This window comes from Alternaria conjuncta (assembly GCF_024043145.1).
Source record: "Alternaria conjuncta strain BMP 0040 chromosome Unknown scaffold_7, whole genome shotgun sequence".
NCBI classification, from domain to species: domain Eukaryota; kingdom Fungi; phylum Ascomycota; class Dothideomycetes; order Pleosporales; family Pleosporaceae; genus Alternaria; species Alternaria conjuncta.
Window position 1 is genome coordinate 718,705 of NW_026250096.1, and position 25,683 is coordinate 744,387.

A 25,683-nucleotide genomic window follows, 5' to 3' on the forward strand; every position below is an offset into this window, starting at 1 on the left:
GGTATCAGAAAAGGCCGATGCGCGGCCGCCAGTCGTTCTCGTTGACAGACTTTGGGTTGACGACGATCTGGTAAGGGAAGGGGTTGGCGTCGGTGGTTGTGATGGGTGGGATGTGGTCTTTTTCTCGGTTCACAATGGCGATGATCTTATGCGCTGCCTTTTCCAGGGACTTGGTCATGGCACGGCGGACCTTGAGCACATCTGACAGTTTGTTAGTGGCGTGCGTTGCAACAAGCGGAGAGACATACCCGTTTCTGTGCGTGGCTGGGCAAGGGTAACGTCCAGCGTCCACTGCTCCCAGCAAACGTCCTCGTCTGCCTTGCTGAAGAAGTACGATGTCTTCTTTCGCTTCTTCTCAAAGAACTGCACGACAATCTGCCCCCTTCCTCTCGGCTGGTGCGTGCTGTCTATCGCCCGAACTAGCGCAAACGTCTTCTGTTCGATAAGTGTCTCGAGATCGACATCGTCAATAGCGGGAAGGGTCAGGTCGAGGAGGTCGCGGGTCAAGGGAGAGATGGACGTAAAGTATCGGTGGAAGAATATCGTGTGCAGTATCGCTGGAGCCAGGTCAACTATGGTCTACGGGGTATTCGGGGCGGGGAGACGTGTAGTAGTGGGGGAGAAAGTTGCGCCGATCTCCACGCCAGAGACACGGTGGAAGAGAAGAGACTCACCCTTGACGACATCCTTCACGCACGCCGCGTCAGCAAAGATCTCGAGGTTGTACTCTGGCCGCCTCCTAGGTTCCATGCTGGCATCAACAGTCCGGAAGCCCGAAGCGCGTGCTGAGGACCGGGTAATGCGCCGCGCGGCGTTCTGGGGCGAGCGTGTCGCAACGAGGCGCTCAAAGGCTGTGGCCGTCGGCGGTGCTGGCGTCGCAGTAGCAGTCTCGTGGCGGTAGGCGGGGCTTTGCTGGCGGGTTCGTCGTGGGTGCAAGAAGTACGGAGCTGAAGATTTGGGGTTGTGCGGGGCAGGAGCGGACGAACACGACGACGGAAACTGAGAAGGAGCGGCCGGCATGCGTGAGATCATCAAAGAAGCACAATCCTGGCTGGGCACCATTTTCGCCTAACCCACGCCTATCAGCGCCTGTTGACTGCATAGCCCGTGGAGCCCTACAGCTATTTGTAGCCCGTCTCAGCCACAGCCCGACATGACACCCTCTGAGACATGTTGTCAAGATTCGCACATGAAAGTGTCATCTGCCTTGGCCGTCTGAATCACCACCTCGTCACGTCTGACAGACCACGGCGGCGTGACTATCACGGGGAGGCAGCAAGTATCCGCTTACGAACGGGCCGCGAACATCCCTCAGGTTCCAGGTTCCAGGGGCGCTAGCATAGTCGGTAAGGCTGCTTGACATAATCCTGCATGACCAAATCTAGTCGTCGAAGCGAAGAGATGTCTCGCATGCATATAGCCTGGACCACCAGTTTGCATGCTGCGTGTCGTGGTAGTGTGCACACATGCAGGCGACGGGGTTGCCAGTGGAGGAGACGAGAGCGTGCACCTGGTGTACGATGCTTCCAAGCGTCCAAGGCCCGGGGTTGTCAGGCACAATCACATGTCAATGCGATTGCCCAGAATGCATGGTTGTGGCTTCCTGCCGCCTCGTCGACAGTATGGCTACCTCTAGTGAATACCAGAATCAAACGCAAGTAGCAAAGACTAGAAATGCGAAAAATCACTATGAGCCCACTGCCGGCGGGGAGAAATCGAGTCCTCGACTCTTCGGAAATAAGCTTTGAGGTTGAGCCTCAACCATCGCGCCAAGCCCAAGTCGCGCAAGTCGCGTCACCCTCCTGCCCGACCAACAACCCAACGAACCGAACATGGTCGGCACAAAGCGCAGACGCGACGAAGACGACGTCGACGAGGGCACACCGCAGAAATCACGCGCACGATTCGCTGAAGAGGCTCACGACGAGCTAGAACCGCTCGAAGCGCAGACACCATCCAGAAAGGGGAGGACGCAACATTTGGCCGAGCATGGGACGCCCCGATCCATCTTGAAAAAGACCGGTCTGGTAAACGGCATCACCGCGACGCCCAAGTCTACCCGGAAACTCGTCTTTGAGACACCTACCAAATCCGCAAAACGAGACTCTCCGAATGGCACGCCCACCATCGTTCGCAACGCCGATCGCAGCGCGCGCAGAAAGAGCAATCGCCGTATACTGGAACGCACACTGAATGGCGACGAAAGCGATGAAGATGCGCTGGATGAGGAGGAGGACCTCGCCGAACACATCTTAGGGGAAGACACAGAGGACGCGGAGCAGGCCGAGGAGGGAGTGATACAAGACGAAGTACCTGTACCAGAGACACCCTCGAAGCGTGGGAGAGGCCGACCTAAGGGGTCAGGAAAAGTAGGGCGGCCGCGAAAGCAGCGCTCGCCGACACCTCCGACTGAGCTGCCACCGCACGAGGAGTACTTTTGGCAGAATCGTCCAGGCGGCACCAAAACCTCCAACAACACTCTCTCTGCGCAGAGCCTGTTGAATCACGATGAATACTTCTCAGCAATGCAAACGTACGAGGACCGCCACCAGTCTGAAAGAGAGTTCTTGCTCGAATTGCACGGCCGAGCGTACGATCAATGGATCTTCGAGCTGGAAGAAGGCTTCAACATTTGCCTATATGGGTACGGATCGAAGCGCATCATCACCGAACGATTCACCGCACGCCTCTATCAGTCTCTCCTAGACGCTGTGCCGTACAGAGGGACAAAGAAGACACCGAAGATTGTGGTTATCAACGGATACACTGCTGGCACAACCGTAAAAGACTTGCTGTTGACTTTAGCATCGGCAGTTATACCAGCCGGACCAAAGTTGCCCAATCAGCCTGCTCTGCTACTCGATTTCATCCTCGAACACCTCACTAGCAACCCGCCGCCGCATCCAGTACCCGTCATTCTGAATTCCGTCGACTCGCCCTACCTTCGAAAGTCTCCAGTACCTTCCATGCTTGCCCGCCTAGCTGCACATCCATCAATCAACCTTGTCTGTACAGCGGATACACCGAACTTCCCTCTTCTGTGGGATGTAGGCATGAAGACACAATACAAATTCCTCTTCCACGACGCAACAACCTTTGCGCCCTACGACGCGGAGATAGACGCGGTAGAGACTGTGAATGAGCTCCTCGGACGCAGCGGAAGACGAGTAGGCGGAAGAGATGGTGTCGGCTTCGTCTTACGCTCTCTACCGGAGCAAGCTCGAGAACTGTTCCGCATCCTCGTCATGGAGCAGCTAGCTCTCTCACTCATGGAAGGGGGCGATATGGATGAAGAAGACGAGGTTACTGCTACGCCGAGGTCGAAGAAGGTCGCACAAGTCAAGAACGTTCTGCCAGAGTCTACCCAAGGCGTTGAGTACCGCGTGTTGTACCATAAGGCTGTCGAGGCCTTCGTTTGTACAAGTGAAGTCAGTTTCAGGACGCTGCTCAAGGAGTTCCACGACCATCAAATGATAGAGAGTAAGAAGGATGGTATGGGTACAGAGAGACTGTGGGTACCTTTCAGACAGGAAGAGCTAGAGGGTCTCGCGGAAGATCTCGCTGGAGAGGCGTTTTGATTTGCGCACCCCGTTCGACGAAGAAGTTGAACACCTACACCACCCTCATACAAAGAATGAAGGGGGTACATGATCCGGGCGTCTACATTGCGTCCAAAACTTGTCAAGTTTCGTTCTGACACCAACGTACACTTCAGGGCGTTCGATTCGTTCTTTATATGCGGTGGGCGTATATCCTTAATTACATTGTACAACATATTTTCATGATATTGCGATACCATTTCCCTCCCTTCCAGCGACCTTGCTGGGTTCAAGACTAGAACAAGGTTAAAGCAAAAAGAGCGAGGACGTTTCACAGAGAGCAAAAGTCTGACAGACAAAAAAAAAAGAATGTTAGTGGTCACTGCGAAGTTTGAACCCGCGATCCGCCACCGTCGTCTTGCGGATCTTCCACCTCGATCTTGAGATCAAGTTTGACATAGTATTCTGACAAAAAGGCAAAAAGAAAGGACAGGTAATGGTCACTACGAGGGTCGAACTCGCGACCTTGGCGTTATTAGCACCACGCTCTAACCAACTGAGCTAAGCGACCGTGTTATCAGATGATTGATGGAAGACTGAAAAATAACAGCATATATGTTTGCGGTGGCGTGGGTGAGAAGAGCAGAAACCGAAAATCTAGCGGCTGGACGCGGGGTCGAAGCGATTCCACAGCTCCCTCGTTGAAAATCAAAATCCTCCAGGCATACTGGTTGACCCCACCTGTGCGATGACAGCAAGAGCAAGAGCGCATTGCGACTTCTCGATGCTCATCAAAAAGGAACGTCATTTGTGAATACAGCTGATGAGCTACACACCATGTTGCGGCAGTAAGGCTCTTGGTTGTACCTACGTAGTTCCTATGATGTATCTCTGAGCAGAGAAGTGAGCGCACCTGTGAAGATACTACTTGCGGCGCCTCATGCAAGGAAGAAATTGTCGAGGTGAACAAGTGACTGCAGTCTACATGCATCTCAAAACCGAGGCTCACTTCAATCGAGAGGCAATGCAGACTTCTAGGTCATCGACCTTTAGCAGTCGTCTAGTCTCTTCTTTGACTATAGTGGTTGTATGTTTGGAAGCCACGGGATGCGGGTATGAGCATTCCAGGTTCTCTCTTTACTACGTCACATCGGTGTTTACCTTGCGAGAATTCATGAGCGATAGGTAAAAGGCCAAGCACTTCGATGTATAGCTACTTTGTCACCCACATCTCACGACTATCATGGTTATCGTGACTCAAGGAGACATGTATCTTATCTCCCCAAGTACTCGATCAATGTGAAGATACTTCATCTACTACGCAAGCAGATTTCGATCCCTCAATACAAATATACAAAGACACCGCAGCCTCTACACAACAAACAAGCCGCTCAAAATGATCTAGACTTCCAAGTGCCATTCCCTCGTGGACTCCAGACTGCACTAGCGGCTGGTGCGCATACCAAACATGAGCATGTGGCGCTGCCTAGATGGGTCACCAGGACCCCTCGTTGCCACTCCCACAAGCCGACCCTATTCATCCAAGTCATGCGCTGTAAGCCTTGCAGTGGTGCCAATTTGAGAACTCGATCGCCCGAATAGATTTTCGATGCGATCCATTCCTCAAGGCAAGGTCTGCGCTTAGTAGCGCCCACGGCCTAAAGCGTGTTTTCGGGGCGGCCACCTAGAATTATGGTCGGGTATTCCGCTTCTTGGTGTATACCTTCGAAATCAGCAGAGGCTGCTGTGATGTGGTCACCGTGAGCAGAAAATCGTGTTGCGGTCGAGGATTCTTTGTTGTTTGCTTTGCTTGAGGCTCTGATGGCACAACAATACCGGGGCAACCCGCAGTCGTCTCCGCATGACGTCCTCATGAGCAAAACTGCGGTTGAATGGCTGGTACGCTGGTAGACAGATTACCGGGAAATAGTTCCCTCTATCGTGGCCTGGATCGACATGCGGAGCCCGCCCCGGCGTTAGCGTGCCACCGTCCCGTGGCAGATCCCAGCTGCAATCACGATCCGTCGCTCTTTCGAGACGACTATGATGGTATGTCAGCCACGTTTTTACTGCTTTAGGTTCGACGTTTGACCTAGGTCCAGATGTTCCCAGTAGACCTTGAGTGTAGCGGAGGTATTTCGAGATCCAGGCGTGTGGCCGTCGCGTCAACGGCTGAAGCATGACGACACTTTGCTTTGACCATTTGAGTAGCCGTTGGCTGTGGCATCACCAATCGACTACTTTGGTCTTGATGTATACCTGTATTCCCATCGACAAGTAGGTCGGTTGTCCACTTCTTGACATTGCCATCTTTCCTTCTCTTCGCCGTGCTTGAAGTCTTGCTCTCGGTTCTGGATTTTCACATTCTTCTCGTCTCTGGCTCAGGAGCCATACCGTCGTTATGAATATCAACGTAAGTTGCATCGAATCGGAACATCGTCGTGTAATACAATACTAACAAGTCCGTAACAGGAACCCGTTCAGGGCAAAGCCTTTGCGCTTCCCTTCACGAAGGCAGCAGATCCCAATGCCAACCTCACCGATTCAGAGATGCGTTTGCCATTGTTGAGCCGAGTGCCTGACAATATCCGTAACCACTTCATCGCCATGTGCGGAGAATTTGTCGGAACTGTCCTGTTTCTATACTTTGCTCTGTCCGGCGCACAAGTCGCGAACAGTATACCGTCGTCGGGAGGCCAGACTGTAGCGGAGGCTGGCAGCAATCCCCAGCAGCTGCAGTATATTGCGCTTTGCTTTGGCTTCTCGCTTGCTGTGAACGCTTGGGTCTTCTTCAGGATCAGTGGAGGCTTGTTCAATCCGGCCGTGAGTACCTCCTCTCTCCTGCGCTATTACTCAACCAGTTCGCTGACGACAATGTAGGTCACATTCGGCATGTGCTTGATCGGTGCTCTCCCCTGGGTACGCGGTGCTTTGTTGTTCGTCACTCAGATCCTTGGAGGCATGGCCGCGGCTGGTTTGGTCCAGTGCATGTTCCCGGGTGATCTCAACGTCCGAACAAAACTCGGTGGAGGTACCTCCATTGCGCAAGGTCTTTTCATTGAGATGTTCCTTACTGCCCAGTTGGTCTTCACCATCTTCATGCTGGCAGCTGAGAAGCACAAGGGAACCTTCATCGCGCCCGTGGGTATGTAACGAATAGCCTTTGGTTGGCTTATGTGGTGGATGCTAACGTCTTGAACAGGTATCGGTCTTGCTCTGTTCGTCACAGAGCTGTCCGGAGTGTACTTCACGGGTGGTTCGCTAAACCCCGCACGCTCATTCGGCCCTGCCGTCGTTAACCTCGAGTTTACACACTACCACTGGATTTATTGGCTGGGCCCCATCCTCGGGTCCATTATCGCGGCCGGGTTCTACAAATTCATCAAGATTCTCGAATACGAGACTGCCAACCCAGGTCAAGATATGGACCACGCTGCCAAGATCGAGAAGAAGAAGAATTTGCTGCTCGCCGCTGGTATCAACGAGTACGACGCTCATCAGGTGGCTACAGAGCTTACCGAAAAGGCTGCTGTTGCCGATGCCGGGGGTCCAGATGGTGGAGTCGTTGCCAATGGCCAAGGTCAACGTGACCCACAGTACGTTCCTCACGTCGGCATGTACGGGACACAGTTCCGTTCGAACTCTGACGTCAGCAACAAACGCGGTTCTGGTAGCTCAGAGTCAGGCGTCCTACCATCGCCGCAACGTCCGACTGCTGTGACTACAGGTAGCCAGGTTGGGAGGTTCAGCTACCTAGGTAGTCGCGGTGCCGTACCAGGCAACTCTGCCCAGATCAACGCTCTAAGAAGAGAGAGCAGACAGGATAGCCCTGCTATGACGACGAACGACGAGCTTTACGCTCCTTTGCAGCACGGCGCCGACGTGCCTCTTGGAGGTGCGGTCCTTGAGACTGAACCTAGGCAACGAGTCAACAGGACGCCATCGAGCTTTGCATGATGACGAGAGTATGATAATGAGTAAAGTTAAGAAGCACGACTGGATACCCTCTGAGTAACATAGCGCGTTTTGCTGCAGTGATTCTGTTTAGCGTTCCCGTACATAATGAATCGATTCGTGGTTGCCTCGACGTTAAATACTTCATGGTGATGTTTCTTCGGCAAGGCGGCCGATACCTCGTAGCGCTCAAGACTGAATTGCTTTCCATGTCACCGTTATGAATCACGGGTCTAACAAAGCGATTTGTGCTTTGTGGATACGGATGCCAGAGATCGAAAACAAACTAATGAGACCAGGTCGAGGTTTGGGGCGCACCTCGATGGACCAGGTGAGTGAGTTCGTGGGAGAGTGACCTTCTTGCTGAAGTCTGGCAAGTTGAAGCGACGGCACTAGTACAGAAGCGACCTAGCTCGGAATAAATCCCACCCCCACCCGTGACTTCCACATCCAGACTCTGAGTCCTCAAGATTCGCCATCTGTAAACCGCAAACACCAAACAATAAAATCTGCCCGCCATGGCGACTATGACAGTGACAGAGACGCAGCATAAGAGGAGGCTGCCAAAGAATGTCAAATTGCCACCCGAGAATGAACGTTACATGCGTGCGTGCGCAGATATCGCCTCAGCGCTCATTCAGGACTATGAATCCCAGGCCGACGGTTCAAAACCTAAGAAGGATCTGAATCTGAACTCGCTACGAGGTCAGATTGCGAAGAAGCACTACCTCAAGAGCCAGCCTCCGCTCACGGCGATTATCGCGGCTGTGCCTGAGCACTACAAGAAATATATCCTCCCGAAGCTCATCGCCAAGCCGATCCGTACGTTGCCCTCAAAGATATTGCATAAGTATTGTAAGACTGATGTGCTTTGTAGGTACATCATCTGGTATTGCAGTAGTGGCGGTCATGTGCAAACCTCACCGATGCCCGCACATTGCCTACACTGGTAATATCTGTGTATACTGTCCAGGAGGTCCAGACTCCGACTTTGAGTACTCAACACAGTCCTACACAGGTTACGAACCAACATCTATGCGCGCTATTCGAGCGCGATATGATCCTTACGAGCAAGCTCGTGGACGAGTCGACCAGATTAAGTCGCTCGGTCACAGTGTCGACAAAGTTGAGTATATCATCATGGGCGGCACATTCATGTCACTACCAGAGTCATATCGGGACGAGTTCATCTCACAACTACACAACGCGCTTTCGGGATATCAAACCAAAGACGTTGACGAGGCGGTTGCCGCCGGCGAGATGAGTAACATAAAGTGCGTTGGTATCACCATCGAAACACGACCAGATTACTGTTTGGATCAACACCTTTCCTCAATGTTGCGGTACGGATGTACGCGTCTCGAGATCGGTGTACAGTCCCTTTACGAAGATGTAGCGCGCGACACAAACCGAGGCCACACTGTCGCCGCCGTAGCGAAAACCTTCTGTCTCTCGAAAGACGCCGGATTCAAGGTTGTGTCACACATGATGCCAGACCTTCCCAACGTCGGAATGGAGCGTGATCTCGACCAGTTTGTAGAATACTTCTCGAACCCAGATTTCCGCACCGATGGACTCAAGATCTACCCTACACTCGTCATCCGCGGCACAGGACTATACGAACTCTGGCGGACTGGCAGATACAAGAACTACACACCAAACGCTCTCATCGATATCGTTGCCCGCATCCTGGCCCTAGTACCGCCATGGACGCGAATCTACCGTGTGCAGCGCGATATTCCCATGCCGCTTGTCACATCCGGTGTTGAGAATGGTAACCTGCGAGAGTTGGCGCTGGCAAGGATGAAGGACTTTGGTACCTCATGTCGCGATGTGCGAACACGTGAGGTCGGTATCAACGAAGTGAAGCATAAGATCCGGCCCGATCAGGTCGAGTTGGTACGTCGGGACTACACGGCTAACGGCGGTTGGGAGACATTCCTCGCATACGAAGACCCGAAACAGGACATCTTGATCGCCCTGCTTCGTCTACGACAGTGTTCGAAAGAACATACTTTCAGGCCAGAGTTGACTGGCCAGCCCTCTTCGCTGGTACGCGAACTGCATGTCTATGGATCTGCCGTCCCTATACATGCAAGAGACCCGAAGAGGTTCCAGCATCAAGGTTATGGAACGCTTTTGATGGAGGAGGCGGAGCGGATAGCTAGGGAAGAGCACGGAAGTAGTAAGATCAGTGTCATCTCTGGTGTTGGTGTGCGGAGTTACTATGGCAAATTGGGTTACTGGCTAGATGGCCCATACATGAGTAAGACGCTCGAGCCGCTGTGGGAGAGGGACTGGTAGATGGAAAAGTCGTGGCTGGCGCGTTCTGGCGTTCGTGCATGGATCGGACCTGATGCTTCAATTGACAGATATGCAGGGCTCATGCACATGTATAGATAGCATATATTACGCTAATCCAATGTCTTGCTACGAAAATGTATGAACCCGCCTGTGCCCGCTGAACGCCGTGTCTCATATTACAATGTACAAGTGCCCCCTTGCCTCCCCTCCACAGGCGCAATGACGCGTGCCTGTCCTAATGCTTCATCGTCGCATTCAAAGATTCTTTAGATGGTTCCGCGTCTCATCTTACCCCTCGGTCGTGTTCCGCATTCTGTTCAGGATTATGACAGGCTTATCGCGCCGCGGCGGCTTTCGCGCATGTGGAGGAAGGCCTGCAGGCCGCAGAAGACAAAGAAGCCCTGGAAAGACGTTAGTAAACTGTGATGCTATCTTCCCCATTTCAACGTACAATGTATATGAAGACGGCACCAAATACCGCGCCGGCAACTGCGCCACCATCCTCGGGGTCTTCATGTCCTCCCATTACGGTGCCGCTGTGTCCCTGCGAGTTGCGCATTAGCATCAGTTCTGCTTTACAGTTCTCATAACCAGTGGCGACTGTGGATTCGAAGGTGTTCGTCCTTGTCGGGACCATGGGCACGAGGCAGACGTACTTTGAACAGAGCTCCGATCGTGGAGAGAATGACGATGGCAAAGAGCGACACGACGATGCTAGCACTCCGTTAGCTTCCTTGCTATTCCTTCTTCCCTAGATTGTTTGGCGCATACCACGTCCATGCATTCATCGCGGAAACAACGGGCTTCACCATGATGGGCGACTTGGAGCTTCGGTATCGCGCGGCGGCGGGTAGCTTATCGGCGGCGGTGGCGGCGCTTCGATCGTGGTATCGTCGAGTGGTTCGCTACCTGTACCGGTAATGTAGATGATGTCGTAGGAGGAGATGGGGCTGGGAGGTGGTCGACGTCGATGGTGCGGCGCTGGATGAGGTGCCTGAGCCTGGAATCGTCATGTCTTGCGACGCCTGCCGATGCGCGTGGATCCGTGCACCGCATCTGATGCAGGTGAACCGGGAACTTCCCGAACATCGACATTCATTCCATTCCCCATCGACGCCGCAAAACCCTCATAGAACGGCTCGCCATCACAGTTCGCGCTACCTTCGAAGCTGAATACAGATATCATGTCTCACTAGGCTGGACAACATAACTTATTGTACCATCATCGCGATAACGGAAGACGGCAACGGACTAGAAACCTGGCTTCACCACACTCAACGACGCCCATCAGCTCTTGGACTCCATCCACGCCCGCATACATAAGCTCCTCATCTATTGTCCTGAGAGCTCAAGATGGATAGTAGCGTTGATACCTTTCGCTTCCTCGATCTTCCCAAAGACATCCGGTTATTAGTGTACGACTACTTGCAGCCCGAGAGCCACTTGGTATCAATCTTTGGAAACCAGCGTTGCCTCTGGTATACCAAATCAAGGCCTTCCACAGCACTACTATTAGTCAACCGCCTTCTATGCGACGAGATCAGAGCCTACTTCGGCAACGGCTTCCCGGGTCAGCCTATCACACTCGTTGCCGCGCAAGGTCATTGCACGTTTGCACTGCGCTTTCTAGAAGCTCTCACCTCGGGTCATCACTTGGATACGCTGTCCAAAGAGAACCATGGCGATGCTGGCATGCCTGGCATGCCTGGCGAACTCTCCAAGTTTACGCAGATGATACCGACCCGTCAACTGAGGATGCGTGTTCAGAGTATCGATCAAAGGCGTTGCGAAAGTAAGACGTCCCCACTTACTGATTTCGACGATACAACGCTCCAGAAAGTCTATCGTCTCTGTGTGCTCAGAATGCGCAAAGAGACACACTTTCAGTTAAGAGTTCTGTTCCCAAACGGGAAAGTAAAAGGCGACAGGGATTTGCGCTACTTACTCATGGGAAAGACCAATACTCACCCGGAAGACGTTCGTTCATTTGAGGTGACTGTGGTCTTTACGGCTACACCGCCACCCGATGCTATTCCGTCACGGGCTGAGATAGGGAGAATGTTTCGAGAGAGTTCTATTGATGCGAAGAATATAAAGCTGCAATGGGAGGCCATGACAGAGCAGGAACTCGACGTTTGGCGAACCGGTCGTTTCTACAACTACGATGACTACCACGACAACCACGACAACCACAACTGCCACTTCAGGCACGACTGCCACGACCGCCACGACTACTATGACTACCACAACTACTACTGAGAGCTTTGCACACAGTTTTCTTGATGATATAGGTTATCTTGTCCCGTTTTGACCACGGCTGGATCTTGGCTTTATGACCTGATGCAATTCTGAGTAAGAGGAGGTATAGCTGCATTCGCACGCGCTAGGTCTCTAGTCTGAAAACTGTGGAACCTGGGTACTTTGAATTCCTTTGTAGCGATCGCATAGAATGCTGAGTTGTGGACTTGTAGTATTAACCAATCTTTTGATACTGGTGACATCCAACGCTGGGCTTGATGAACAACTCTTCTCCGTCCCCACTATGTGAATATCCCATAAATTCTGCGAACGGTCTCTGCGTTCAGCCATAAGAGCAGCTCCTTTTCTTCGGCGTTCTGTTTGCTTGCCATCCTAGTGATCAGGTACAAGCAACCTTATCAGGTTCCCGCCATACGTCGAGGCTCTGCTGTGTTGCCACTCGCCAATTGGCAAGGCGGATCCGGGGTTCGGTCCATTCAGCTTGCAATTGACCCTGAACGCCCTTGTTCCCGCTGATGATGGATGGTAATACATAATCGCAACCTTGAACCTTTATCGCAGCCCTGATTGTGTTGGTCGGGCTCTTCCGAGTTGGGATATCATGGTCCGCATGTAGGCGAGTTCTTTAGGTGTGGCCAGTTCCGTGGGCACACAATCGCCAGCCGGAGACAATTCTATTTGTGAAAGAGAATCTTGCGTAGCGTGACTGTCGGGGACTAGGACAAAATTGCATCGTGTGTTTCCTTGCCTGGATACAGCCTTGTTCATGGGCTCTGCTCGATCGCTACCAGAACTCATAAGTGCAAGGTTGTTTGCCCCTATCAAGAACCGGTATTCTACGTGAGCATTGTGCCGTAGCTTCCTCACAGCGAATTCGAAGTAACTCCGAGTGAGTAACATCCCCCGTTTCCGCTCACGACCGAAGAAGTATTTTCTTGTACGAGAGTAGAAAAAGAATTGATGGAGCAATCTGATGGGGCTTTTTAAAACCGAGTCGGACACATCTGCGTGCTCGAATGCAGCTGCATTAATGCGCTCTTGTAATATATGTTGTTGATCAGAGTCGTAAGCCATGGATAGTGTGCGAGAAATATCTCCCACATGGTTGAATGATTTGATAACGTAGATTACAAGCGGCCCACCAAGACGCTGTTGGCGCGTCGCCACTCGTGCTTCGTCCCTGAGCTGGCGTGACGCTTGGGCGACTGCCGGATCTATTGTGACCACCTCATAGGCAATCCCCATTTCCGGGAAAGATAAAGGCTTGATGCGCCGATTGAGTAGATGTTCATAGATCATGAATCGGATGTCTTTGGGAAGATCCATGAAGCGAAGGAACGTTGCGAGAGGTGTAGCGTTGGGGTCATGTTCTTTGGCGACACCAGATGGCTCGCGCGCGATCCGGGCATGCGTGGAGAGATCTTCTGAAGTGAACATGGCGTTATTGATTAGTCGAAAACCTCTATTGAGAGTATAGCAGATCTTCTTGCTTTACGCGTCTTCGGCCCCGGGGACTTGCAGCGGGACATTCAGCGCTAGTCCGTAAACGGATGAGATGACAGCCTGGAATCGATCACGTGCTACCGTCTCCAGCACGCGACGCGTCTTCCCCACCCATATCGCACCTGGCATGACAAGCTTGCAGTGATTGTTGTACATTTCCGAGACAGTGTTGTACAGCAGACGCCGTTTGCGCACTTTTCTCTACGAAGCCCTGCAATCCTTGCTTTTCTGCGACCTTGTCCCTGAATTTGCCACCTGAGGCGTGAACGCGCGACGGGCTATCGGCGCAAAAGGGCCAGGGGTATCTACCCTTCGACAATTAGTGCTTCTTGTCATCTCACCCCTCCGTCGAAGCTACAGTCTCTCGTTCAATCCGTTCATCAGTGTTCGCTGCGCGTTCCTCGATCTCTGTCGCATTTTCACTTGCTTTTCCTTTCACCAATTCATCATAATGGCGCCCCGGCGATCAACCCGCAAGTCGACTGGTGTCGCGAATGACGTCGCCACCGCACCTTCCCCAGCGCCGACAACTGGTATGTACAGGCTGACTTCGGCTCTCACTTTTGCTTGACAAGTGAATGCTGTGCATCATTCTTGCGCTAACGCGATTACAGCCCTGGCAGACTCCTCCGTGGCTGATAGTCGCCACAAACAGAAGCGCCCTCGTACCTCTCGATCTTTCATCCCCGACTCTTCCGACCACGAGAGCGAAACCATCGAGCCCGAGGTGCCTCAATCATCCGCCAGCGCCCGCCGCGTGTTGAAAGAAGTTAGAGTCCCCGCCATGAAGTCCAAGAAGGCGCCCGCCACTCGCGGACGGCTAGCAGGGCTCAACGCGCAACAAGCGGGACAAGAGAGTTCAACCGCCTCACCTTCCCTGGAGAACTCGGATTACGAAACACAAGGAACCAGCATCTCGACCACGCCAGCTGCGTCAGTCAGTCGTGGCAAGAAGACCGCCCGTAGTCGGCTGAACAACGCTACGACGCCTTCGCAGAGCACCTCATCCAAACGATCTCGCACCGCCGTGTCAGACTCCGAATCAGACTCCGAAAACTGGACGCTCGACATGGACGCTGAGATCGCTGCACAAATGCAGTTGGAGGACGACGAGGATGCGCCACACAGCAAGCGCCAGAAGATCAAGGACGAGGACGATGAGGACATGCTATCCGAGGATGAGCCCATCGCGCCTTCGCGTCGCAAGAAGGCGCCCTCATACATCGGCAAGGGCAAGGGCAAAGCCAAGGTCGAGGAGGTCTTCAGCGATGACGACGCAGATTCAATGACAGCTGTTCTGTCGTCAGCACCATCTTATAAAGGCAAGGGCAAAGGCAAGGCCAAGGCTCAGTCTTCAGCAAAGCGTGGTCGTCCTGCACGCTCTAGTGCGAAGAAGGCAACGTTCAAGGAAGAGGACTTCCTCGATGACGAGGAGTCTGACGGCGGCGAGTTTCGTCCTGATGATGTGGATGACGCCGAGTCTTTGCTTAACGATGTCGAGACACCAATGGCTAGCGACAGCGATGAAGAGCCTTTGATGACGACAAGTGACCGTCTGAAGAAGATTGCTGCGGCGCGCCAGCCGAAAGCATCTGGAGGCCGGAAGAAGAAGCTCACCCGCGGCGACAAAGACGAAGCGACTGATCGTCGGGCGAGGTATGCGCACATCGCGGACAAGTGGGAGCGGAAGCGGGCCATGAACCGTGAACGAGCAGAGCAACAGCATCCAAAGCTGAAGACTATGTGGAAGACTCTGGAGGACATCCCCGTCCTGGAGGTTCAGCAGGCAGAGCAACCAGAGTCTATTACCCGACGATTGAAGCCATTTCAACTTGAGGGTCTTAGCTGGATGATTCGGCAGGAGAAGACTCACTACAAGGGTGGGCTGCTAGGAGATGAGATGGGTATGGGCAAGACTATCCAGGCTGTCTCCCTGATCATGTCCGATTACCCTGCAAAGCAGCCGACGCTCGTATGTGTCCCGCCAGTTGCTCTGATGCAATGGTCCAACGAGATCCGCGAGTACACAAACAACAAGCTCAAGGTTCTGGTATACCATGGCACGAACGCCAAGTGCAAGAAGATGTCGATCAAGGAGCTCAAGTCCTACGACGTAATCATGGTTTCGTACAACTCTCTGGAATCGCTGCATCGCAAGGAAACCAAAGGATGGTCCCGCGGTGAGGACATCGTCAAGGAGGCATCACCACTCCACGCCATCCACTACCACCGCCTTATCCTGGACGAAGCGCATAGTATCAAGTCTCGCAACACCGGTGTAGCTAAGGCTTGCTTTGCGCTGACTGGTGACTACAAGTGGTGCTTGTCTGGCACGCCAGTCCAGAATCGCATCGGAGAGTTCTTCTCACTTCTTCGCTTCCTGGAAGTCCGTCCATTTGCGGACTACTTCTGCCGTTCATGCAAGTGCGAGAAGCTGCATTGGGCCACCGACGATGACCACATGTGTGTTGCCTGTAACCACGGTGCTTCTGAGCACATCTCAGTGTTCAACCAGGAGCTGCTCAACCCAATCACTGGCGATGACCATAAGCTCCGCGAGGAGGCCCTGACAAAGCTTCACTTGATCACTGCTCGCATCATGTTACGACGTATGAAGCGCGATCATACCAACTCCATGGAGTTGCCAATGAAGGACATCATCATCCACCAAGAGTTCTTCAGTGAGGTGGAGCGCGACTTCTCAACCTCGATCATGTCGAACTCCGCCCGCAAGTTCGATACTTACGTTGCGCAGGGTGTCATGCTCAACAACTACGCCAACATCTTCGGTCTTATCATGCAGATGCGACAGGTCGCCAACCATCCCGATCTTTTGCTAAAGAAGAATGCGGCCGAAGGTGCTGGTAACGTCTACGTGTGCAATATCTGCGACGAACCCGCCGAGGACGCGGTACGTTCTCACTGCCGTCACGAGTTCTGTCGCGCTTGCATCAAGGACTTCATGGAGACCTGCGAAGCCTCTGGCACGGACGCAGATTGCCCTCGCTGCCACATCGCCCTGTCTATCGACTTTGAACAGCCAGAGCTTGAGCAAGACGAGGACTCCGTCAAGAAGACGTCGATCATCAACCGCATCAAGATGGAGAACTGGACTTCTTCCACCAAGATTGAGATGTTGGTATACGACCTCTACAAGCTTCGGAGCAAGAAGCAGACACTCAAGTCCATCGTCTTCAGTCAGTTCACGTCGATGTTGCAGCTCATTGAGTGGCGTCTGCGTCGTGCCGGTTTCAATACCGTCATGTTAGATGGCAGCATGACTCCTGCACAGCGCCAGAAGAGCATCGATCACTTCATGACCAACCCGGATGTTGAGGTCTTCCTCGTCTCCCTCAAGGCTGGTGGCGTCGCTCTCAACCTTACTGAAGCATCCAGGGTATTCATCGTTGACCCGTAAGTATTAGTCTCCGCCATATCTTTCCACAGAACGCTAATGAAACGCAGGTGGTGGAACCCAGCAGCTGAGTGGCAGTCCGCCGACCGATGCCATCGTATCGGTCAACGTCGTCCTTGTGTGATCACTCGCCTCTGTATCGAGGACAGTGTAGAGTCGCGTATGGTCGCGTTGCAAGAAAAGAAGGCCGCTATGATTGCGGGTACCGTGAACAACGACAAAGTTGCCATGGACCGCCTCAGCCCTGAGGATTTGCAGTTCCTGTTCCGTGGTACCTAGTCGCAGGAGCAGTTTCACGTCTTCACAGGAGTATAGCTGATAGGGTTTCGGGTTGTCGCATTATCCATGAGGCGTTTGTCGGTCAGCGACGCATGGGATCGATCGATCTACGGTAGACACATTTTTGTTTTACCACAGGCGTTACAGACATGCAGCGCAGTTCAACGATCGGAACGATGCATGGCGCCTCGGTACCTTTCAATACCTTTTCAAGTAGAGTTATACCCGTTTACATCACAATATAGTACGCTGTCTAGTGAATGCATTTTACTACATGTGCATTTCAGAGCTTCTGATCTACCGCCTTCTCCTAGTCGTGTGTGCTGTCCATATACTCAGGTGAGATCCATGTAGGCTGCCGTCTAGCGTAGTAATGGCAGGGATGCCACAGCTCGTCCAACTGTCACGGGGGCTTGCAGGTACGGTAAGGAGTACAATCTCATACACCGTGATAGCTCGCGCAGCTCAATGGATACGGCAGGTGTGCAAAATATTGCAGCCCTTTACCTTTGGTTGTCAATTCTGGGTAGAAGGGTGCGAGTAGGGTTGACCATCCACTGTCATCCCATCGCTCCAGCGATCTTGCAGGTACCTACAGTAAACTACCTTCGTTCAAAAAAACATCTCAGTACCCTATTTCCAATACACAGAATCGCATCCGCGGAACCGAGGAGATGTTCACAAAGCCATGTTGCAGCTGTATTTGTGGTACGTAATTTTACGTAAAGCCCAACTTGCTGCGCGTGGACCTTTACTCAGATCGTCGCGCATGTGCAAGGTCAACGTCAGAGTAAATGAGCATATTTGCGCATTCGAATGGTGCAGGAGCGGACAAAGTACCGTTGTTTGACAGCTGGATCCGGGAATAAATTGCGCGATGAGGGACTTTGGTTGCAAGTTCGTGCTTTTGACGGTCCGCTCCCGGGGCCATTGAACTTTAATCTCTTTGAGCTATTGATCTGCTTTCTGTTTTACTTATCCATTCGCATGGAAAGACTTTGTTTGTTTCGTGTTTACATTGGTCAGTATGAGTGTGTTCTCTGCAGCCAGGGAATGGGACCTTGATATCGATCGATATCTCAATCGCATCATTCCTCCTTCACCGCTGCACAAGCTTCCGACGCCGGTATCGAGGTTCCTTGGGTATAGAAGGGAGACGCGTCAAGATGTTGGGAACATACTTGGAGCGTTCTGGTCGTTGTTGGGCGCGTTCTGCGGTCTGGCGGTCGTAGCGGCAGTCTTCAATAATATGGACAGCATACAATGGCATCAGCCGCCAGCGTTGATCGCTTCATTCGTACGTTACTTGTGGCTGGTGTGAACGTGGTCTGTTTTGCTGACCGGTGATCCAGGGCGCCTCTGCGATTCTTGAGTACAACTCTATACGCTCGCCACTCGGTCAACCGCGCAATGCCCTACTCGGCCATGGAATCTCTGCACTCATCGGCGTCGGCATATCGAAGTTGTTCCAATATCACTCGGAATACGATTCGATACGATGGATCGCAGGCGCTATAGCATGCGGTTGCGCGTCTGCCGTCATGCTCTTGACCAATACTGTGCATCCACCGGGCGGCGCATCCGCGGTGCTTGCAGCAACAGACCCTGTCATCACAGCCATGGGCTGGTACTTCGTCGGCCTCGTTCTGTGGGGCACTACTCTCATGATTGCAGTTGGGCTGGTCATCAACAACATCCAGAGGCAGTTCCCAATATACTGGTGGACCCCTTTGGATCTGCAGAAAGTGAAGATTGGAGATGAAGAGGTGGTGCCAGATGCGACGGGCGGTTTAGAACGAAAGAAGAGTGCAGATGAGCAACACTATGACTGCGAGAGGCACAGGATTGAGATCAACGGCGCCAGGATCACGTTGCCAGACGACTTGAACTTGAATGCGGAAGAGACGAGAGTACTGGAAAAGTTACGAAGAAAATTACGAGAGAGGGTCGACCAGGAGACAAAAACTGTAGATTCAGAAAAGGAAGAAGCGGATAGCAAAAGAAGCAGTGCTGAGTTCACTATGGTGCCGAGCAACAGCGGGAGCAGTCACGGTATATAGACGGCGCTTATCGCTGTTGAGGCTGGTGAAGATAAGAACTATGACGATCATCGCTCTCTCGTGGGGTACCTACCCACAATGCTCAACAACCACACAGGTGATGCCTAATACTAACGATACTCTTGATCGTTTCGTAACTTTGATCGAAAACGGATTTTGAGCAGCACATGCCCACCGCATACCTAAATATACATGGAAAGATGCGCATGGGGTACTTGTCCGTTGAGGGGCACATGGCGGGACTTCTGAAGACTTAGAAAGCATATCCGTACAGACTACATGCCCGAACAGTCTTTGCTTCGCCCAGATCTGGCCCAGCTACCTGTCTGGTGACTTAGTATCCTAACGAAAGATGCATGTAGCGGTGTCAGCCTCGAGCGTTGAGCGCCTTACTTGCCCTATGATGATGGTGGGGAGCGTTCATTGGCCGTGCGCAGCCTTCGCCACAAGTAAGAAAATTGATTCACAGGGTCGCATTGTTTGACCAGCCCTGGCCGTTTCTTATCCTCAAATCCTCTCTTTCTACATCACTTCCAGCGCTTCATCACTCCACTCGTTTTCACATCCGAGTGTCGCGCTTTGAACAGGACCCGAAACTGAAACCTTTGGGTATCGACACCTATCGATAAGAGACTTAGCGGGGCACAGATTGACGTTGATCCCAACCCTACGAAATTTCCTCCTCCCTCCACCACCCCAGAGTCTTCACCCAGAAACCACTAAGACACCATGGTCTCCGCCTCAAAAGCTGCCCGCCAGGCGAAGCGCGCCGCCGACGGCGATGCGAAGCCCAAGAAGACGGCCACGTCCAAGTTGTCGTCCAAGGCCAACTCCAAGAATGCCTCCAAGGCCAACTCTGAGAACGGCGACGAGGCCGAGGACCTCGAGCTGAACGAGGAGGTCAAGAAGCTGACCATGCAGGAGGACAAGCACGGTCTGTCCGACCGCGTCACCACCGGTGTGCTCGCCTCGCTCGAGCAGTCGCGCGATGTCAAGATCATCTCTGCATCGCTCGTGTTCCACGGAAAGGTCCTCTTCAACGACTCCACCCTCGAGATCAACTACGGCCGCCGATACGGTCTGTTGGGTGAGAACGGTTGCGGAAAGACAACTCTGCTCAAGGCCATCGACAAGCGCGAGTTCCCCTTCCCAGAGCATATCGACATCTACCTGCTGAACCAGGGTGCCCCCAAGACTGAGCTGGGTGCCCTGGAGTGGGTTGTGCGCGAGGCTGAGAACGAGCTGGCTCGTCTCGAGAAGCTGGCTGAAGACATCCTTGAGAAGGATGGCCCCGAGAGCCCTCTCCTTGACGATATCTACGAGGTATGTACACGCCAGATCGAAGTACGGCACGCCACTAACACTATACCAGCGTCAAGAAGACATGGACCCGTCCACCTTCCACACCCGCGCGTCCCTCATTCTTACCGGTCTCGGTTTCAACAAGGTTACCATCAACAAGAAGACAAAGGACATGTCCGGTGGATGGCGTATGCGTGTTGCGCTCGCCAAGGCGCTGTTCGTCAAGCCCGCCCTGCTGCTGCTCGACGACCCCACTGCCCATTTGGACTTGGAGGCCTGTGTGTGGCTCGAGGAGTACATGAAGAAGTGGGAGCGCACCCTGGTTCTCGTGTCCCACTCCATGGACTTCTTGAACGGTGTCTGCACAAACATGATCGACATGCGTCAGAAGAAGCTCCTCTACTACGGAGGTAACTACGACACATACCACAAAACCCGTACCGAGCAGGAGGTCAACCAGACCAAGGCCTACGAGAAGCAGCAAGACGAAATCAAGCACATCAAGAAGTTCATTGCTTCCGCTGGTACTTACGCCAACTTGGTCAGGCAAGCCAAGTCTCGCCAGAAGATCCTGGACAAGATGGAGGCCGATGGTCTGATTGAGCCCGTTGCCGTTGACCGTGTCTTCACTTTCCGTTTTGCCGACGTCGAGAAGCTGCCCCCACCTGTGCTGTCGCTTGACGACGTTACCTTCTCTTACTCTGGAGATGCAAAGGACAACCTGTACGAGAACCTGGACTTCGGTGTCGACATGGACTCTCGAACAGCTCTTGTCGGACCCAACGGTGTTGGAAAGTCCACCCTTCTCAATATCTTCACCGGAAAGCTCAGCCCCACATCCGGTGTCGTGTCGCGCCACACTCACTTGAAGCTCGGTGTGTACAGCCAGCACTCTGCTGAACAGCTTGACCTCACCAAGTCTGCCCTTGACTTCGTCCGTGATAAGTTCCACCACATCAGCCAAGATCTCCAATACTGGCGCCAACAGCTCGGTCGCTACGGTATGACTGGTGAGGCACAGACATCGAAGATGGCCACTCTGTCCGATGGTCAGAAGTCCCGTATCGTCTTCGCTCTGCTCGCTATTGAGGGACCCAACATGTTGTTGCTTGACGAGCCTACCAACGGTCTGGATATCCCTACTATTGACAGTTTGGCGGATGCCATCAACGCCTTCAGCGGTGGTGTCGTTGTTGTTTCCCACGACTTCCGGTACGTTTAATCTTAAGCTCCTACTTGATCAGCTTGCTAACGATGAACAGATTGCTTGACAAGATCGCGAAGGACATTATGGTGTGCGAGCACAAGACCGTCCGTAGGTGGGACGGAACCATTGGCGAGTACAAGGACCATCTCCGCAAGAAGATGGCGTCGACTGGTGCTCTCTAAGCGGATTTTGGGGGTAGTTTCGCAAGTTGCATGCGTCCTTCGAGCTGTGGAACGCAGGTACAACAAAAGTAATGGCCTTAGAGCAGGTTTCAGGATACCTCTGCAGTAGGCCGGCAGCTCATCGCTTCCTGCGTCAGTGTCGTTCTGCATGGGTAGAGGCATCTGGATTATGCGTTATGATGCATTGGGTCTTAGAGGAGTTTTAGAGTTGCCTTACGATCAGAATGATATCACATAGAAGCATGTATTGTTTCCCTCATTCTGGGTGCTGCTTGCGTTGCTAAGGATCGTGCGTGTGATTGTGATGATGTATCTCTGCCTGTATGAACATGATTCTTCCGATGGACAAAGGACGTTTGGTATGCGTATAATCGAGAAGAAGGATGTGCAGACAGCTGTTCTGAGGCTGCGTAAAACGGACATGTGGCTATCGGTAGGTACATGTTCGGCACGTGCCTATTTGTGAGCTATGAGCTGTGACGAGCGAGCACCCCCGCAAGCTTCCACCGCGATAGTGGAGCTTAAGCATCTACACCAAGCCTCCCATCTTTCCACTCTCATACCATTACTCTTCGAGACCTTCGCTCCCGCTGTATTTATCTGAAACCGCGACAACCCGGAATACAGCGACTCTTACACGAAGCTTTTCCTTCCTTCCACTCGCTCTCTGCCCGCCATGGCGGAGCTCACAAGTACAAAGCTCAATGCGGAGTCGCATCTCCTCCTCGTAAAGCGTTCCCAGCTACCCAGACATTCCGTACTATCTACTAACACGATCACAGGACCAACCACTCTTGCGGATGCCCTACGAGCTCTCGCGGCGCAACTTCAAAAACGCCCAGCGCGTCATCGAACACTCGTCTAGCGCACTCACCACGTCTCTGACCGCCGCCACCAAAGCCGCCTCCAAGAACGCCTCCCCAGAAGCCACACTCGAATCTATCGATACCATGATAAGCAAGATGCACAACCTCAAGCGCAAACTAGAAAACCTCCACGAAGAAGAAGCGCGCATCCACCGCTCCACAAAAGCGCGCCTACAACACCTGCAAGACCTGTACGAAATGCAAAGCCTTGTCGACGTCAAATACGATGAATGGTCACGCACGCGGTTAAGCCGGTTACTCGTGGATTACCTGCTAAGAGAGGGGTATGCAGAAAGCGCGGCGTGTCTGGCGAAGAGCAAAGGGATCACCGAGCTCGTGGATGTGGATGCATTCGTTGCGTGTCACAAAATCGAGAAGAGTTTACGGGAAGGCATGAGTACAACATTGGCGCTTGAGTGGTGCAAGGAACATGGCAAAGAACTCAAGAAGGGGGGTAGCCTGCTCGAATTCGAGCTCAGGCTGCAGCAGTACATCGAGTTGGTGAGACAGGGACACGAGGCCGGGTTGAGCGGTATGGATGGGTTGGAGACACAAGATGATGGTATGCATGGAGTCAGCATAGGGGGCGGAGGTGGAGAAACGAAGTTGATGGAGGCGAGGGCACATGCTAAGAAGTATTTGAGCACGAGTGGGGATTTCGAATTGATGAGGAGGGCGGCGGGCATGTTGGCGTATAGGCCGTGGGATGAGGTGGAGCCTTATGCTGTGAGTCTCCCCAGACCGCTGATGGTTCCTATCTCTAACATTCCTTCTAGTCTTTCTACTCTGCGTCTAGGTGGTCGCACCTAGCCGATTGCTTCGTCGCGACTCATCACACCCTCTACGCCCTGCCCCCGCGGCCGCTCCTCCATGTCGCCTTGAGCGCCGGTCTCTCCGCACTCAAGACACCCGCCTGCCATTCCGCCTACACACCCTCCTCCACAAACGCCGCTTCCTCTACCACAACTGTATGCCCAATCTGCAGTACCGAGCTCAACGAGCTGGCGCGCAACGTTCCCTACGCCCTCCACACCAAGAGTATCGTTGAAGACAGTCCCGTAGTACTGCCCAACCATCGCATATACGGCTCCGAGAGACTGCGCGTCTTCAACGAGAAGGTTGGAACGGAAGAGGGGTTCGTGAGGGATCCGGCGGAAGGACTGAGCGGCAAGCAGTGGCCTGAGAGCGAGGTCCGGAAGGTTTATGTTATGTGATGTTTTGTCTGTCTTTCTTTCTTCTAGCGGCATTTGTATGATAGTCCGATATAGCGTGGCGTTTTGGTATGGGAATCTGCTCGGCGCGGTATGGGTCGGCGTACCTGATTCTTTCATGTGTAGATAGGTAGGACCTCAAGGCCTTGGGTATTGTTCCTAAGCTCAACGACCACTTTACGCTTCGCTTGCAAGCATGCACTTGCTCCGTATCGGAAGTATTGCTCAACCGTGCGCGTATTCGCCCATCTCCAGCTCACTCGTCATCTTCATCCTCCTCGTCATCTTCCTCCAACGCCCTCTTCATCGCCTCTTTCTGACTCGGCAGCCGCCCGCCCCTGCCCACCTTGGCCTGCCTCGCCATTTCCTTCTCCTCATCGCTATCCGCCACGAGCGGAATCTTCTCAAACACAAACATGCGCGCCGCCCTATCCTCACCCTTCCACCCCGTCTCCATGGCCCCCAGCGTCCTCACATGATGATACCCCGGATACTGGCTCCAATCAAACTGCCAGCTCTCCACCACCTTCAGCCCCGCATGGCGCGCCAGATCCCTAATATTCCACAGCGTGTACGGCTCGCCTTCGAAGAGCGTGACGATGATCCGGCCGCCCATGCGGAGAAAAGGGCGGATGGGCTGCTGGGGCGGGCTGCCTTTCTTGTTATCTTCCTGGTTCCGCAGGGTTTGCAGCCGCCGTTTGGGATTCGAGGTGTCTAGGCAGGATTTGAAGAAGGATACTAACAGGGCTTGGTTGGCGCGCACTTGTCGGTTTACGTCGGTGGATAGACCGCCTGTGTGCGGGAACATGAAGGCGATTGTGTCCCAGCCTTCTTCGTCGTTGTCATCGTCGTCGTCGTCGCGGTTACACCGTAGGTGTTTGTAGCTGGATAGTTTTGTTGCGTCGATGTCGTGGTGGAGGGGAACGGGCGGTGTGAGGGAGGAGAGTTCGGTTTCGATTTCTCGGAATGACGGGTATTTGCTGTGGACATCTTGTCCGTCGTCGTAGCTCGTTGCCGTTACGTTTGCGCAGCCGTGTTCTATGGCGAGGGAGCGCGTGAAGCTGAAGTCGCCTTCGCCGACGAGGAGTATGTGGTCGTATTCGCCGAAGGGAATTTTGTGCTTCTTCTTGGGGGCTTGCGCGTGGGCGTGCGTCGTTGCAGGTGTAGATGCTGCTGTTGCGTTTGGTGCGCTCATCTTCTGCTTTTTGTTCGCTGGAGCTTTTGCCGTGGGTTTGGAGTCGGCCGCTGCTTTTGCGTTCTTCTTGTGGAACGCGAAGATCTTCTTCTCACCTTCGCGCTTGAGCTCGCGACGAGCGCGCTTGGTCTTTGTTTTCGACATGCCGTTGCTGTGTTTGCGATTGCAGAGTGCAGTCAATTGGATGCGGCTCGGAGGTTTGCGGGGAACTGGACGAAAATGATTAGTTTGGGTCACGCCCAAGCAGGGTTCAGGATCTGCATGTGAAAAGAGGGCTGCATGCACGTCAGCACGTATCTGCACAGTACTCAGCAAAGCCTTTACAGTAAGCCAAACCACGATTAGAGAAGAGATGGTATGAAGATGCACACGTGATGGATTGCTCTTATGACTAAAATGTACAATGG

The 25,683-nt window shown here is 53.2% G+C and overlaps 11 protein-coding genes and 1 non-coding gene across 12 annotated transcripts; 8 read left to right on the forward strand and 4 right to left on the reverse strand.

Annotated features, from left to right (window-relative positions):
- Positions 1-4: 4 nt before the first annotated feature.
- On the reverse strand, positions 5-1,020 carry J4E85_005345 (uncharacterized protein; the record flags this gene model as incomplete). Its single annotated transcript, XM_051469593.1, has 3 exons — positions 5-201; positions 249-557; positions 675-1,020. The coding sequence occupies 3 exons, from the start codon at positions 1,018-1,020 to the stop codon at positions 5-7; spliced, it is 852 nt and encodes a 283-aa protein (XP_051326424.1).
- Positions 1,021-1,832: 812 nt separating this feature from the next.
- Positions 1,833-3,578, forward strand: J4E85_005346 (uncharacterized protein; the record flags this gene model as incomplete). The annotated part of the gene is made up of 1 exon (XM_051469594.1): positions 1,833-3,578. One exon carries the CDS (start codon positions 1,833-1,835, stop codon positions 3,576-3,578), a length of 1,746 nt encoding a protein of 581 aa, XP_051326425.1.
- Positions 3,579-4,036: 458 nt separating this feature from the next.
- J4E85_005347 lies at positions 4,037-4,110 on the reverse strand. Its single transcript has one exon. It is a non-coding gene; the product is annotated as a tRNA-Ile (tRNA).
- Positions 4,111-5,940: 1,830 nt separating this feature from the next.
- Positions 5,941-7,496, forward strand: J4E85_005348 (uncharacterized protein; the record flags this gene model as incomplete). The annotated part of the gene is made up of 4 exons (XM_051469595.1): positions 5,941-5,952; positions 6,012-6,362; positions 6,420-6,684; positions 6,742-7,496. 4 exons carry the CDS (start codon positions 5,941-5,943, stop codon positions 7,494-7,496), a joined length of 1,383 nt encoding a protein of 460 aa, XP_051326426.1.
- Positions 7,497-8,011: 515 nt separating this feature from the next.
- Positions 8,012-9,797, forward strand: ELP3 (Elongator subunit; the record flags this gene model as incomplete). Its single annotated transcript, XM_051469596.1, has 2 exons — positions 8,012-8,315; positions 8,371-9,797. The coding sequence occupies 2 exons, from the start codon at positions 8,012-8,014 to the stop codon at positions 9,795-9,797; spliced, it is 1,731 nt and encodes a 576-aa protein (XP_051326427.1).
- Positions 9,798-10,120: 323 nt separating this feature from the next.
- On the reverse strand, positions 10,121-10,609 carry J4E85_005350 (uncharacterized protein; the record flags this gene model as incomplete). The annotated part of the gene is made up of 4 exons (XM_051469597.1): positions 10,121-10,198; positions 10,249-10,341; positions 10,454-10,511; positions 10,569-10,609. 4 exons carry the CDS (start codon positions 10,607-10,609, stop codon positions 10,121-10,123), a joined length of 270 nt encoding a protein of 89 aa, XP_051326428.1.
- Positions 10,610-11,150: 541 nt separating this feature from the next.
- J4E85_005351 (uncharacterized protein) lies at positions 11,151-12,056 on the forward strand (the record flags this gene model as incomplete). The annotated part of the gene is made up of 2 exons (XM_051469598.1): positions 11,151-11,212; positions 11,291-12,056. 2 exons carry the CDS (start codon positions 11,151-11,153, stop codon positions 12,054-12,056), a joined length of 828 nt encoding a protein of 275 aa, XP_051326429.1.
- A 1,954-nt stretch (positions 12,057-14,010) lies between these two features.
- Positions 14,011-17,253, forward strand: J4E85_005352 (uncharacterized protein; the record flags this gene model as incomplete). Its single annotated transcript, XM_051469599.1, has 3 exons — positions 14,011-14,092; positions 14,174-16,973; positions 17,025-17,253. 3 exons carry the CDS (start codon positions 14,011-14,013, stop codon positions 17,251-17,253), a joined length of 3,111 nt encoding a protein of 1,036 aa, XP_051326430.1.
- A 1,249-nt stretch (positions 17,254-18,502) lies between these two features.
- Positions 18,503-19,313, forward strand: J4E85_005353 (uncharacterized protein; the record flags this gene model as incomplete). The annotated part of the gene is made up of 2 exons (XM_051469600.1): positions 18,503-18,550; positions 18,606-19,313. The coding sequence occupies 2 exons, from the start codon at positions 18,503-18,505 to the stop codon at positions 19,311-19,313; spliced, it is 756 nt and encodes a 251-aa protein (XP_051326431.1).
- Positions 19,314-20,042: 729 nt separating this feature from the next.
- Positions 20,043-22,004, forward strand: ARB1 (ABC transporter ATP-binding protein arb1; the record flags this gene model as incomplete). Its single annotated transcript, XM_051469601.1, has 3 exons — positions 20,043-20,636; positions 20,686-21,827; positions 21,878-22,004. 3 exons carry the CDS (start codon positions 20,043-20,045, stop codon positions 22,002-22,004), a joined length of 1,863 nt encoding a protein of 620 aa, XP_051326432.1.
- A 676-nt stretch (positions 22,005-22,680) lies between these two features.
- Positions 22,681-24,084, forward strand: FYV10 (GID complex subunit containing RING finger motif; the record flags this gene model as incomplete). The annotated part of the gene is made up of 3 exons (XM_051469602.1): positions 22,681-22,731; positions 22,787-23,596; positions 23,647-24,084. The coding sequence occupies 3 exons, from the start codon at positions 22,681-22,683 to the stop codon at positions 24,082-24,084; spliced, it is 1,299 nt and encodes a 432-aa protein (XP_051326433.1).
- A 253-nt stretch (positions 24,085-24,337) lies between these two features.
- Positions 24,338-25,420, reverse strand: J4E85_005356 (uncharacterized protein; the record flags this gene model as incomplete). Its single annotated transcript, XM_051469603.1, has 1 exon — positions 24,338-25,420. One exon carries the CDS (start codon positions 25,418-25,420, stop codon positions 24,338-24,340), a length of 1,083 nt encoding a protein of 360 aa, XP_051326434.1.
- Positions 25,421-25,683: the final 263 nt, after the last annotated feature.